This window comes from Rhinolophus sinicus, linkage group LG06 (genome assembly GCF_036562045.2).
Source record: "Rhinolophus sinicus isolate RSC01 linkage group LG06, ASM3656204v1, whole genome shotgun sequence".
Taxonomy (NCBI): Eukaryota; Metazoa; Chordata; class Mammalia; order Chiroptera; family Rhinolophidae; genus Rhinolophus; species Rhinolophus sinicus.
This window is the reverse complement of record NC_133756.1, coordinates 91,315,612-91,331,408: the sequence shown is the minus strand read 5'-3', so window position 1 is coordinate 91,331,408 and position 15,797 is coordinate 91,315,612. Positions and strand designations below refer to the sequence as shown.

The window sequence follows — 15,797 nt, the reverse complement described above, 5'->3', positions numbered from 1 at the left end:
CTCCACTCTTAATTGGATTAGAGTTATCAGCCTCTTTCATAGCAGAAAAAAGGATGAACCCACTCTTAGTGAGAGATGCTTTTCTATGCAGTGCCCAGTATTCAGTCCTGATAATTCAGACATTACTAGTCCTGTGAAAGCAGAGAAACTTCTCATCAACTAAGAGAAAAATCATTTTAGAAGCAGATTCTCAGATGAGCCGAATATTGAGTTAACAGATAAGTTCTTTAAAATAATTAAGCCTAGTCGCTTAACTACAGCAGTAGACCACTCACACCCACTGGAAAGGCTAGAATTAAAAAGATGTTAGCAAGTGTTGGTAAGGATTTGGAGAGATTGGAATCATATATAGCTGGTGTGCAGCTATTTTGGAAACAGTTGGATAGTTCTTCAAGAAGTTCAGTATAGAGTTACCATATAACCCAGCAGTTCCACTTTTGGGTGTATACCCAAGAGAAATGAAAACATACATCCACTCAAAAACTTGTACGTGAATGTTTATAGCAGCATTATTCTTAGTAGCCAAAGAAATGGAAATAATCCAAATAATCATTATCTGATGAATGGATAAACAAAATATAGTATGTATATCCATACAACAAAATACTATTCAGCCTTAAAAAGGAATGAAACTCTGATATATGGTACAGTATGAATAAAACCTTGAGACTATTATGTTAAATAGAATAAGCTAGACACAAAAGGACAAATTTTGTATAATGCCACTTATATGAGGTATCCAGAATAGTCAAATTCATTGATAGAAAAAGTAGAATAGATGATACCAGGGAAGGGGTATGGGCGGGGTGTAGAAGTTATCGTTTAATGGATATAGGGTTTCTGTTTGGGATAATGAAAAAGTTCTGGACATAGATAGTGGTGATATTTGCAGAATATTGTGAATGTACTTAATGCCACTAAATTGTACACTTAAAAATTGTTAAAATGCTTAATATATTTTACTACAGTAAAAAGATAAATATTTTTAGAAAGAAATGAACTAATGAAAATGTTTTAAATTTTATTATGATGATGGTTGCACAACCTTATAAATGAGTATACTTAAAAGCCATTGAATTACACATTTTAAATGGATGGTATGTGAATAATGCCATCTCAATAATAATCTTAAGTATTAATATTAATGGACAAACAGGTGAAAATTGTTACCCGAGTAAAGGTGAAATAGGTATAATATGGAATTGGATCATAGAAAACAGAAAGGAAGGCATAAGCAATAACTGAAGATTTAGTTGTTTACCAAAATTTTCCAAAATTGATTAAGATACCAACTCTTAGATTCAGGCATCTCTCTGAATCCCAAGCAGGGTAAACACAAAGTAAAGCATTCCTGGGTACATCATAGTAAAACAGCTCAAAACTGAAAACAACAAAAAAACCTGAAACAGTCAGAGATGGGTAAAATTACACAGTGCCTTCAAAGAAACAACAAAAAGCCTGACAGCTGTCTTCCCAACAGGTTGAATTGGAGGAAGGGAGCTAGACCACTGCAGCTGACAGTAGTTCACGCAGGAGCTAGGCATTGGCAGTGCGAATAAATTGGAAGAGATGGATAGATTCTTGTGAAGTAAGTTAGTGGTTCAGACTGGCATGTGTCTACCTGGCGAGACACAGAAAGACTTGCCTAGAGTATGCCAGTGCGGATACTTTTAAGGAAATAATTTCTCTCTAAATCCTCAACTTCCACATCTACTCTTTTCTAAAATTGAGCCCTCTGGTGGAAGCATTGCCATTTCTCATGTCCACTTCTTTCTACAATTACTCTTCCTCCATTTGCTAATAAAGGCATACCTCTCTTGAGATATGTTGCCTCAGAATATTTTTAAAAGCCTCCAAATTGCATAAGAAAGGAATATTTTTTGAAACATTGGTATTGATGTACAAAAAATAAAATTCTAATGACTAGGTATCAGATTCTTTTGCAAGTCAGATCGTTTCCAATTCTTTGCCATCGACATAATTGATGACTAGTTTGATGCATTATTAAAAATAACTTTTTGTTAGATTATGATGTATTTTTTTAGGAAATAACTCAGGAGGTACTCAAGGAAATGAGTAACATAAGAAAAACTTCCTCCAGTTTTATCTACTTACCTGAGTAAGATTTTTCAGGGCAAAGACATAAATTTAGAAAAATAAAAAGTAAAAATAAAATGGATTGTGATTTATAATTGGAAGGGAAAAAGTTTCATCCACTCATTAAGAGTTTCACATACAGTAAAATTTTACATATTCATATGTTTTTTATGTTGTTTTGGTAAGTTTTATGCTTAAAATAATTTGGATAACTCAACTCTGGTAAAATAACCCTTGAATTTTATATAAACAAACAATTTTTAAATGTTGAACGTACGTATACATATTTTAAAGAAGTAGGATAAAGGAGAAATACAAGACTTTCAAGCATAAAGGTACCATACATTGGTCGTAGATTTTTGTTGATTAACTGAAAGATAACAAGTTCTTCATTGTTTAAGAAAAATTTGTTTACAGTTTTTCAAAATGGGTGATGGTCGCTATCACATCACCATAGAATTTAGGTTACATTGGAAACATTTCAAAGAGTGAAGTCACAGATTTAACATTAATAATGAAAAGTTTTAATTTTTAACTTATAAATATGCATGGATTTGCACAGTTTTCAAAAGTATTTTAGCAAGTGTCTGAATAAAATCTTTTAAAGATCATTGGCATGGCCACCAGTAGAATGAGGCAAGGAGACACTTCGGGTACAAAATATAACGAGGTCTCACCCTCAGGGTCCTACAAGCATGCTTACGAGACTCTGAGTGTGTGCCTCCTTAAATCATGCACCCTAAGTGTCTTCTTGTTCATCCTAGTCCCAACCCTGATCACATAATAAATTTGTGAAAAATTGGCTGTGTAAAAAAATATTTGCAAATATCAATCATTTTTCATTAACTGCTTTTGTTTTTTTAGGGTGGGATTAAAAACTCAGCCTGAATCAAAATGCCCTGAACTGCTTGCCAATTACTGTGACATGTTGCTAAGAAAAACACCATTAAGCAAAAAACTAACCTCTGAAGAGATTGAAGCAAAACTTAAAGAAGTGGTACAGAAATCTTTTTTCTTAATTTCAAAAGTTTTAATTACCTTACTTTGAATTCGTGTTTTGCTCATAAGACTCTCTGTGATAGTATCAAGTTTTTAAAAATGTGTAACTAATATGAAGTTTTACAGTGCAAGGTCTCTATAAGGCAGTTATTTTTCTTCCTGGAAAAAAAATTTTTTGTAATTTTTTATGTATTTAAGTGTGTTTTTCCAGGATTCATCAGCTCCAAGTCAAGTAGTTGTTTCAATCTAGTTGTGGAGGGCACAGCTCACAGTGGCCTATGTGGGGATCAAACCAGCAAATGTGTTGTTAAGAGCGTCACACTCTAACCAACTGAGCTAACTGGCCACCTCCCACTGAAAATTTTTATTCTATAGCTTCCAGAAAGGGAAACAGCATTTAATTCTTCCCCTTGATCAATTCTTTTTGGGTAATTAAGTTCTAGTACCTATTAAAGGACCAAAAAAAAAGGGTGGGAGGGCAGGGAGTATGGTGCTGATGGTGTTTGGAATGATTATTGAAAGACTGGGAGTTTTTACTTCTGTTTTTGTGAGAGTCCAAAATATATAACCAGGTATGAGTGAGAGTAGATGCTTTCATTTTTGTTTGTCTCCTGGTTGTTAGTGTAATGTCATATAAGTCTAGGAATACAAAGAGGAAAATAATAAAGATATAGAGAAAGTATAGACTAAAAGGCCTAGACGATTAGTGTCAGAAAAAGGTGAAGAAGATCTGTAGAAGAGAAAGTTGGGAGGAACCATTGCTTTTCATGTAAAATTTTATCATGTTTTATATAAAATTTGAAAACTTGATGTTTCTAGGAACGAGAACTTGATGTTTCTAGGAACTCTAGGAACGAGTTATTTGGTTATAGTTTCAAAATTTGCTAACTTTAGAAGTAAAAAATAGTGTATCAGGACTGGTTACTTTTCAGAGATGGGCAATTTAGTAGGCCTCTCTCTGTATATGCTTATATAAATTTCTGAATTTTGACAATTGGGAGATATAGAGAGGTGTAAATGAGAGAGATGGCTAAACATATATGTAAATTGACAGTAACATTGTTTTCTGTACAGCTCTTGGTACTCAAATACGTACAAAACAAAGATGTTTTTATGAGATATCACAAAGCTCACTTGACACGACGTCTTATATTGGACATCTCTGCTGATAGTGAAATTGAAGAGAATATGGTTGAGTGGCTAAGAGTAAGTACTTTTTTTAAATATTTGGTTTGCTTAATATGGTTCATATATAACCTTAAGTAATACATTTTGGTGATATCTTTAATGTCGAAGAAATAGGGAACATTTTATAAGCATATAGCATCTGTTATATAAAATAAAATGATATCTAATAAAGTATAGTTTCTTAATAAAGGCTTTTAGTGAAGTACCTTTGCTCTCATTAGAACTGACCTTATTAAATAGGTTACAGGAAAAATAATTTCATTTTTAAACTATTTTCTGTACTATAGAGATGTTTGTAAATAAATACTTCTACATAGCAAAAAGAACCAGCAGGTAAAGGTGATGGCTTATTTAGGGTAATCATTGCTAATTGTGACTACATTCCCAAAATTCCCATATGTTGTCTTTTCTTTTCAGTTTGTTTTAATGGAATTTAAGTTACATTAAAATATGTCTTTCACAGAAAAAGCAGAGAACCATGTGATTTCACTGATATGTGGTATATAAACCAAAAACAACAAAAGAACAAGACAAACAAATGAGAAACAGAAACTCATAGACACAGACAATAGTTTAGTGGTTGCCAGAGGGTAACGGGGGCGGGGGGTGGGGGGTGGGAGATGAGGGTAAGGGGGATCAAATATATGGTGATGGAAGGAGAACTGACTCTGGGTGATGAACACACAATGGGATTTATAGATGATGTAATACAGAATTGTACACCTGAAATCTATGTAATTTTACTAACAATTGTCACCCCAATAAATTTAATTAAAAAAAAATATATATATGTCTTTCATTTATATTTATATTTCAAATTACAGATGTTTCTTCGTACTGTGGGATAGTAAAAATTACTTTGCAGACTGAAACCATGCAGATAGATCTTAATATTAACAGTCAGTGGGGATAATAGTTTTGTGACTGATTTCAGAAATTTTTGTCAAAATATTAAACTGTCTTTCTGTTATAACTATATAGGAGAAAGAAAAAAACTAGTAAAATTAGTATGTATTTAGTACACTAATTTAAAACATAAACTTTCAGAGTTAAAGTATTTTATTTCCTTGTAAAAGATAAGAGTAGTTAGGGAAATGTTTGCAATTCATATTTCTGATAGTGCATCTAGAATATATAAAGAACTCTTACAACTCAACAGTAAAAAGACAACTCAATTAAAAATGGGCAAAGGATTAGAATAGACATTTCTTCCCAGAGGATAACAAATGGCCAACAAGTATATGCAAAGATGCTCAACATCATTGATCATTAGGGAGATGCAAATCAAAGCCAAAATGAGGTACCACTTTACTCCCACTAAGATAGCTAAAATAAAAAAGACACACTAATGTTGATGAGAAAGTGGAGAAATTGGAATTTTCATGCATTGCTAGTGAGAGTATAAAATGGTGCAACCACACTGAAAAACTCTTATGTAGTTCCTCAACAAGTTAAACATAGAGTTGACCCAGCAGTTGTACTCCTAGGTAATTCCACTCAAGAGAAATGAATATGACCACGCAAAAACTTGTACAATGAATGTTTATAGCATTATTCATAATAGCCGAAAAGTGGAAAAAACCCAAAATGTCAGTCAGCTGATGAAAAGATAAAATGTGGTCTATAAATACAATGGACTATTATTTGGCAATCAAAAGAAATAAAGTCCTGATACATGCTACAACAAGGATGAACTTCGAAAACATTATGCTGACAACCCAGTCACACAAAAAACACATAATGTATGATTCCACCTATACAAAATGTCCAAAATAGCCAATTCTGTAGATACAGAAAGTAAATTAGTGGTTCCCAAGGAGCTAGGGGAGGGGATCAGGGGAGTGACTGCTGATAAGTATAAAGATTCTTTTTGGGGTGATATATATGTCCAACAGTGACAGTTGCATAACTCCATAAATACTGTACAAAGATCCACTTAATTGTACACTTTAAAAGGGTGAGTTTTGTGGTAGATGAATTATATCTCAATAACACTATTAAAATGAAGAATAGATTGACTAGCAATTGCCTTCTTGTCATGTAATTTGCAATACAGAACGAGCATCTTTTGTATGCCTTGGGGAGTTGTCATACTCTCTATAAGTTTGGATCAGCTTTCAGCCCTTGGTCTTTTGGTCTTTCAATGTCATGAAAGTTTTTGCTGGTGTCACTTTCTCTGGGGCATCTTATCTTTTTTTGTCACTTATCTTTTTCTCATTTATGTTGACAATTTACCTTCATTAAATTGCTATAGTCTTCAACGTTGGCAGTATCAACATTACAACCACAGTCAGCTCTGTTCTGTTTTATTTTAACTTCCAGGATTATTTTCATTGGTACAAGTTTATCATTTTTGTTGGCCATTTTTGTTAATGTCATATGGATTTATCACTGAAAGACAAGGATACAATAAAACTATATGCTTTGCCGTCTGGGTAAACTGAATCAACAGAAGACTAACAGATTGTTGAAAGAAGTATTGTGATTGATCATTGATATGATGTGCTTTGTTATTTGTATAGTGATTTGTAGATTGAGGAGCTAGAGATGAAGTTTGTACTTTACGCATTACTGACATTTAACATATAGTGGTACTGAGAGTTGAACTGTATTGTGAGTGAATTGACTGGTGCTATTTATCTATTCTGTGGTAACTGAAATTCATGCATATTTCAATCATGCAAAGAAAACCAGGCTTGCTTGTACTACCCTATTGGTATTAAGAGTGAAATTTAATAGATATTAGACTACAAACATTGTAATAAAAGAGAGAGGAAGAATTTTGTATTAAAGCATCTAAGATGTAGTTTTCCTTTAAAATTTTTACTAGTAGTATATCAGATTGTATATTATTTATTAAATCTTCTGTTTTTGGTTTTCATAGGAAGTTGGTATGCCAGCAGATTATGTAAACAAGCTTGCTAGAATGTTTCAGGACATAAAAGTATCTGAAGATTTGAATCAAGCTTTTAAGGAAATGCACAAAAATAATAAATTGGCTTTACCAGGTATTATTTCATAATTTATGTATATAATACATATATATATATATATTTAAACTTTAAAAAAGAGTATCTTTATTTTCCAATAAATTGAAAATAAATCTTGGCAGTAATACATACAAAGATGTTACAAAGACCGTATTCCTTGAAGACATCTTGCAAAACAATTTAGATTTGCTAATTCTTATTATGGAAACAAAAGGACACTTTTTAACAAAACTTTATAGTCATATTTATTTTTCACCAAAAGCTTACCCTGTGTGTATGTATATTTATTTTGAGTTTTATCCATTGTTAACATTATCTACTTTTTTTCTAATATTCTTGCCTATAGCTGATTCAGTTAATATAAAAATTTTGAATGCTGGTGCCTGGTCAAGAAGTTCTGAGAAAGTCTTTGTCTCACTTCCTACTGAACTAGAGGATTTGATACCTGAAGTAGAAGAATTCTACAAAAAAAATCATAGTGGTAGAAAATTGCATTGGCATCATCTCATGTCAAATGGAATTGTAAGTAGATTGTGTTAGTTCAGCTATTGGTTTGGCTGAAAGTAGCAGAACTCCAGATAAGAGCTGCTTAAACAAGATAGATCTTTGCTTCTCTCACATGTAAAAGTTTGAGCAGGTCCAGTAGCCTTGGACCTTGAACTTGTTAGGGACATAGGCTTCTGGTTATATCACCATTCTTCAGGCATTGTCCTTGTTTGCAGAATCCAATATGACCCTCACTATGTCTGTCTTCCAGTACAAAAGAAAGATGAGGGTATATTTCCTTTAAGGGCAACTTCTGGAAGTTTCCTCCAATATTTCCACTTATATCTCATTGGCCAGAATTTAGTCACATGGCTAAATTTTGCTCCAGGAATCTCTGGGAGATGAGTCATTATTTTGAGCAATCATTAAGGTCTGCTAAAAATTTTATTACCATATAAAAAAGAATGAATGGATATTGGAAGACAGCTACCAGTCTTTGCCATATATAAGCTCATGTAAGAGATAATGATGGTAGATAGATGATCATCATTATGAAGAGATTCTTACTGGTTTTTTAATTATTTTATCTATCATAGATAACATTTAAGAATGAAGTAGGTCAGTATGATTTGGAGGTAACAACGTTTCAGCTGGCTGTGTTGTTTGCATGGAACCAAAGACCCAGAGAGAAAATCAGCTTTGAAAATCTAAAACTTGCAACTGAACTCCCTGATGCTGAGCTAAGAAGGACTTTATGGGTTTGTTTTATGTGTTTTGTTTTTTAAAGTGTATCCTCTCACATAACAGGAAATCGTGTTGGCTTGCTTATAATTAATTTATGAATTCATTACACACTCAAGTGACTTTTAATTAAGAAAAATACACTAATGAGGTATTTATGGAAAAAAGGAAATTGAAAACAAGCAAGTTACTAAGATGGAGACAGGCCAAAAAAGGGTGGGGTGAAATTGCGTTGGTTACCGGTGAGGAGTGTGATGAAAGATTTCGTAATGAGAATGTGTTCAAAGATTTTAAGATGACCAAAAATCTAAGACAACTGTGGTCATTTTGAAGTCTTGTAAAATGTCTTCATTAGCCTCCTTGTTCATACCTACATTCTCAGCATAAATGATTACCTAGAGATAAACAGCTGGTACATAACTGGCAGGTGGTGTTTGCTGTGGGTCATATGTGATCAGTTCCTCTAGTTTCTTGTCTTATATTGTAAAGAGAACATTTATAGCTTCCTCATAACCAGCTCTTTTCTCCTCATTCCCTCCTTATTGTGCATTTACTTTGTTATATTCATGGAGGTACCGAATAAAAGTTTGAATTCTGAATTTGTGCTTATAATCCTTTCTCGCCTATATTGGTCATGTTGGAGAATTGATCTTTGTATTTAGTGGTATTTATAGATGCTAATTGTTTCCTCTTTATTCTTCATAGTCTTTAGTAGCTTTCCCAAAGCTCAAACGGCAAGTTTTATTGTACGAACCTCAAGTCAACTCACCCAAAGACTTTACAGAAGGTACACTCTTCTCAGTGAACCAGGAGTTCAGTTTAATGTAAGTTTTACGTTGGTTGATCTAAAATAAAACTACCTTGTTTGAATTTTAGTGCTTCATTTTTAGCAAAATAATTATTTTCCTTACGTGATATTTAAAACACATCCATATACTGTCATCACTCTAGATTGATGCCATTTAGTTGTCAAACATATTAATGAACTGGAGATGTTTACTTCTTTACATATTTTTCATGAATACATTTTGGTGTCTGACATTCTACTATAATGCTTTTCATCTTTAAAGTAAACCATCCTATTGCATTTTAAAGCAGTGTTATCCACGCAAAGCATTTTTTGTCCTTAACATCTAGTTAGAAGATAATGCTGAATTACAACCCGTATATCTTCAATTATCTAATCGATTTCATGGCAGTATAAATTATATTAAGTTTGTTATTACAGGGAGTATAGTCACCCATATTTTATTAACAGAACCTTTTTGTGTTTTAGGAAAATCGTAGGGTTCATTTTAAATAAAGCTATGTGTTGGTCATTTGTTACTTTTCCTTTAAACCGTTCTGGATATTATTTTTTAGAATATTTCTAACTCTTATCTCAGACATTGTTTCTATAATATGTTTAAAAGGCCTTTCACTGTAAAATATTTGATTAAATGTTTTTTTCTAGAAAAAATGCAAAAGTTCAGAAAAGGGGTAAAATCAACTTGATTGGACGCTTGCAGCTCACCACAGAAAGAATGAGAGAAGAAGAGAATGAAGGAATAGTTCAACTAAGAATACTAAGAACCCAGGTTTGTAATATTAAGACAGAATGTCTAAATTTTGAAAAAATTTGACTTTGTTGATTTTTTTTTTTAATCTTCAAACCTTTTTTGAATTTAAAAGCATGTAGGTATTCAGACATTTTGTAAGGAAGATCTAATATTCATTTTACTGGAATTTAAAAATTGTATTGACAGCATTCTCTTAGCTGCTGAAAGAGATGTTGTCTGTATGGCTTGGTGGACTCTGGTAGGTTCTGTTGGCTGGGCAAAACCTTGGTTTTAGGTTATGTCTTCCTTTGACCACACCTGAATAAATGTAACTCAGCAACAAATTACATTTCTAGGATTGACATATTTTTAATTTTATTTAAGACTTGTAATTCCATTGTAATGTGAAATTGAGAAACTTTTTAAAAACATTTTAAAGCTAGAATTGTGATACCTTCTGAACGTGATAAAGAATACCTATTGTAAGCTAATATATGACAACTTTAACTTTAGAAACAGTCTTACTAAAATCAAGTTTTCCCACTTTTACTATTTTTATTTAATATTATTTGAAACTACTGGCCAATGCAATGAAATACGAAACACATAAGAGGAAAAGACTAAATTTTTTATTATTTATAGATCATATAATATGACAAAGGAGCAGAGAAAATATGAATACATAAAAATTGCTTTTCTAATTAGGAATATACAAAGCTTAAAACTTAAGAGGAAAATAACAGAAGAAAGCATAGAATTCAAAGTATAGTTTTCAGTGAGTTTTGATAAATGCATATATCTATGTGACCATCAGATCAATTAAGATACAGAACATACCTGTCACGCCAGTAATTTCCCCATGCCTTCCATCCAACCAATCTGCCTACTTCCAACCTATCTGATGCCTGTCACCACTGCTTAGTTTTTGTTTGTTTGTTTGTTTGTTTGTTTTATTGGGGAAGGGGAACAGGACTTTATTGGGGAACAGTGTGTACTTCCAGGACTTTTTTTTTTTTTTTCCCAAGTCAAGTTGTTGTCCTTTCAATCTTAGTTGTGGAGGGTGCCGTTTAGCTTCAAGTTGTTGTCCTTTCAGTCTTAGTTGTGGAGGGCGCAGCTCAGCTCCAGATCCAGTTGCCGTTTCTAGTTGCTGTTTCTAGTGGCAGGGGGCACAGCCCACCATCCCTTGTGGGAGTCGAACCGGCAACCTTGTGGTTGAGAGGACGCGCTCCAACCAACTGAGCCATCCGGGAGCTCAGCGGCAGTTCAGCTCAAGGTGCCATGTTCAATCTTTAGTTGCAGGGGGCACAACCCACCATCCTTTGCGGGAGTTGAGGAATTGAACTGGCAACCTTGTGGTTGAGAGCCCACTGGCCCATGTGGGAATCGAACCGGCAGCCTTCAGAGTTAGGAGCATGGAGCTCTAACCGCCTGAGCCACCGGGCCGGCCCCACCACTGCTTAGTTTTGCTTGTTCTCATCTTCCTATAAATGGAATCAGACAGTGTATGTTCTCTTGGTATCTGGCTTCTTTTGCTCAACAGTCTTTAATGATGAGGCCAAATAACTTAATGAGTGAATTTTTCTCATATTACTATCAAGTTGACTGAATTTCATTTACAAATTCAACTAGGAATGTTTTTGGAATTTCACAGATTGATTCTCAGTTTTATCAGAAGGAATAAATAGTTGAGAGTGATTGAAAACCTTCAAAAATATAAATAAGGTGGTGGTGGTGGCGGAACTTGCCTCGCCCAATATTAAAATTTATTAAAATATCTACAAAAAGACAATATGACAAGCAGATTGACAATAACTCAGAGTTAAACCTTATATCTAAGTTTAGACAAACTTTACAATAAAGGAAATCATTTCCACGGCCCATGAAAAGGGAATGGATTATTCAATAAGAAGTTTTGGGAAATTGTACTCTTGTGGGGGGAAATCAGGATATATTCCTAATTTATGGCTGCACCAGGGTAAATTTCAGTTGGATTAGAATTGTATAAATCCCAGATGTATAATGGGATGGCAAGTATAGTTATATTGTAAGGTGTGCAGAGAAAATGGTTTTTTTGTTTTGTCTTAAACTGATCCATAGTTATGCCCAATCCAATAACCCAAGCTGTCCCTTTAGGTAATGCTGAGACTTGCTTATTTCTCCCTTATCCCACTCCACCCATCCCCATTCTTGGCTGTTTTCACAGAAAGCTTCTGGATGTGTTGAGAGTGAGAGGAATTCATTTAACCTCATAGTGGCAGTAAAGGGATCATCATATTTACACAATGGTGACAGTGTCCTGGGTTCTTGCTCTTGGCAGCAATGGAGTGCTTTATCTGTCACCTATCGGATTTTGACTTTCTGTTGCTATCTCCTGCTGATGTGTGTAGCAGATGAACCATGATTTATTCTTTTTCCAGTTGGTAAGGACCACATAGTCTCTTCCCTACTCTGACTGCCTGTCCTCTGATCTTACTGGGCTCTTGAGCTCTCTGAGACTATGCCAGCTCTTCTGTGTGGCGCCCTTGGCCTACATGGAACACTGGCATTATCATCTGCTGCTGCAGGATCACCCTTTCCTGCCACTAAAGGACCCATGGCAGGTCCATCAGCTCTGTGTCGTGTGGGAACTGAGAGATTCAGGAGTGCTAATTGTTTCTGTCACATTCCACTATCCAAGTGACCTCCAGTATATTAAATAGGGACAGAGCTAGAGCCCCTGCGCTTTGTTTTTTCCTCTTGACTTCTTTAACACAACCTGTGATCTTAACCTCTAGCAAATCTAGAAGAGGAGAAATTGGGACATTTACAATGGTTCCTCTCCTTCTCCCTGGGTCCTGTAATCTTCAAGCGCCTGAAGGGACAGTCTTTCCCTGTTCTTTCTATTTGCACTCTTGACATAACCCCCGTGATCAAGATCTTGGCATCTGGATATATTGAGAATGGGAGGTGTTCCCCTGACCTCCTAGTGACAGTGAAGGAATCCTCGTGTCTAGACAAGGGAAGTTGAATTATGCTGACTCAGTAGTGCCTGCCTTCCAAGCCTTAATGCTTTGCTACAAAACTCCATTTTGAATGTTAAAAGTAATTCTTACCTTATTTTCTGTTTTCACATTTCCTTTATAAATAAGTCTAATCTCCAGCAAGGCAGATAGATGCCTTTCGTTGGCTAAGGAGAGAGCTTGTACTGCAAAAGGCAAAAGAGAAAAGAATATTTAATAATTTTCTAATTATTACTATTACAAGCTTAATAGTAATTAATTAAGAAACCATCAAGGAAAAATATTGATAAAATTGACTTAGATGAAAAAATGCTTACTCCTGAAAAAAGTTAAAACATTTCATTGAATCAGTACACACTGAAGATAATATTTATAACAAGTACAATTTATTTATCTGGTAAATATATAGAGAGTAGTAATGACTGATTTTTAAAGCAGACACTATCAGCCTCCTACACAAATAACTGAGTACAAGGGGTAAGTATGTGTAAGGGGTTTGTTGTATTTTAATTGGTTTTTTAACACATTACCAGTTTATATACATATGGTGTTCACAGGTAAGATAAAATTTTTCAATGCACATGGTATGGAAAAAGGAATGAAAGGAATTGGCCAAAACATTAGTTATAGCACAGAGGTTATAATTTTGCTTCTCCTCATTTATTAAATCTCTATAATCAGGTTTTCTTTTATAGTGAGAAAAAAACTATTTCTGTTTAGTAAAAGATATTAGTTTCAAGATTAATTTCCTGGTGATTTCTAATAATTTTGGATGGATATTAGATAGAGGATGAAATACATAAAAGTCACTTTTTGTTTTGTTTTACTTAAAATAATATAGTAATACTTTTTCATTTTTATTTTTCCTTTTAGGAAGCTATCATACAAATAATGAAGATGAGAAAGAAAATTAGTAATGCTCAGCTGCAGACTGAATTAGTAGAAATTTTGAAAAACATGTTCTTGCCACAAAAGAAAATGATTAAAGAGCAAATAGAATGGCTAATAGAGCACAAATACATCAGAAGAGATGAATCTGATATCAACACTTTCATATATATGGCATAATTTTGAACATCATGAACAATATTAAGAACCCAAATTTTGGAGTGCTTGGGCAGTAAGTTGTAACAGTTTGTGCTGGAGGAAGGTTTATTTGGACTTTGATTACATAACTGTTAAAATCTCTGCCTTACCTAACAAAACAACTATATTTTACCAATCACATTAGTTAGCATGACGGCATTATACCTTCATGTTGCAAACTCTGACGGCATGCTGTTTTGTGGAGAAACTTGCATTCATGAAGAGCCCTTTATGAACTTTTAAAAGTAAATTTGATTTATACCCACCAGAAGAAATACAGTTGGGAAGGGTGAAGGCGGGGTTCTTATTGCTTTTCTCTTTTTTTCCTCTCTTACAAAAATGTACTTGCACAACGAAGGATCTTCACTGAATTTGTGCACTGAAAAGTGCTGTTATGTTTGTGCACTGAAAAATGCTGTTATGTTTTGTTTTAAAAATGCAATTAAAACTAGAAATAGCACTCTTGGTTTCTTTTGATCAAAGGAGTGAGCTGGTCTACACAAGATTGGGAAAGGGCAGGTTAGGTGAGAAGATAAGTATTTAGTAAGTATCAAATTATTTGTTCAAATACTGCTTCAGTATAACTGGATTTTAATGGTGACCTAAAAATGGTATTAAATTTTACCAACTTAAAAATGTTGGCTTTCTTTAAGCAGGAAACTGCTGTTTTAGTTGTTGGTTGTTAAATGATAATGAGTTTTTTATCTTATATGTCTGGAGAGCTTGTTTTGAAAAAGTGAAGCCTATATTAATTGTTGCTTCAGTTGTTTAAGAAAATGTATGGAGATAGGTCATTTTGATTGCAGAGTCAAAATAGCAAAGGAAACATTAAGTATGTTAATAAACACACTTAATATACTTAATACCTAATATTTATTATGCTATACCCAAATTTATTAAAACAAGGCAGAAATCTCTTGCTCTCATATAATACAGTTATGTAACTGATCTCTTAATTTGTAGCATAGAAATATTTTGGTATTTTAAAGTCTCTTGATTAGAGATTTGTAGCCTCAGGTTTTTGGAAAGGAAGACATTCTGTTTTTAAAAGAAATAAGTATTGGTGACCTAGGAGGAAGAGAAAAACTACAATGTAAGACCTGAAAAGCATAAACAAAATTGTTGCAGTTTTAATACGAGCAGTAAGCTTGCCAAATATATGTACATACATATTTATATATTTTAAAAATAAACATTTTTAAAATGTTCAGAAGGCAACACTTACCTTGTTCCTTTAGTAGTCAATCTAAAGTAGCAATTTCCTAGTTGCTGGTGACTGAATACCCTGAGTAGGGTAGATTTTAGGATTTAAGGACGTGACAACTTCAAAGAGAAAAACTTATTCCCCATTGGGAAAGAATGGCTCAACGTGGATTTTTATTACGGTGCACATTTCAAATTTTCTTGCAAATTACTTTATATTTTGTTTGATATTAAGTAAAATTTTAAACATATGATTTTGAAGATAGTAGGAAATGCAGTGCTGGAGCATTGAAAGTCATACTTGATTAACATACAGTAATTCCAAGTAATCTGTCCCCAATCTCAAGAGGTGCTGTGAGCCGTCTGCTGAAAGAGAGGAAAGCAAATTTAAAACACGTAAGGTTTTGCTGGTCATAGTCAAACACCTGTTCTGAAACTCATAGGAAATTGGAATTTTCTTAATAATTTAA

General features: G+C 33.7%; 1 protein-coding gene across 3 annotated transcripts in view; it reads left to right on the top strand.

The window, feature by feature from the left end:
* The window catches only part of CUL5 (cullin 5), an 84,455-nt gene extending 69,871 nt beyond the window's left edge, over positions 1-14,584 (top strand). For 2 of the 3 annotated variants that reach the window (XM_019718720.2, XM_019718721.2), the window contains 8 exons: positions 2,962-3,094; positions 4,171-4,302; positions 7,169-7,292; positions 7,621-7,796; positions 8,357-8,518; positions 9,207-9,325; positions 9,955-10,078; positions 13,912-14,584. In XM_019718720.2, coding sequence (XP_019574279.1) covers positions 2,962-3,094; positions 4,171-4,302; positions 7,169-7,292; positions 7,621-7,796; positions 8,357-8,518; positions 9,207-9,325; positions 9,955-10,078; positions 13,912-14,106 — 1,165 coding nt within the window. In that variant the 3' untranslated portion in view covers positions 14,107-14,584. The remainder of the gene's footprint in view (positions 1-2,961; positions 3,095-4,170; positions 4,303-7,168; positions 7,293-7,620; positions 7,797-8,356; positions 8,519-9,206; positions 9,326-9,954; positions 10,079-13,911) is intronic. The other variant, XM_074335529.1, reaches the window with a different exon arrangement.
* The last annotated feature ends 1,213 nt before the right edge of the window (positions 14,585-15,797 follow it).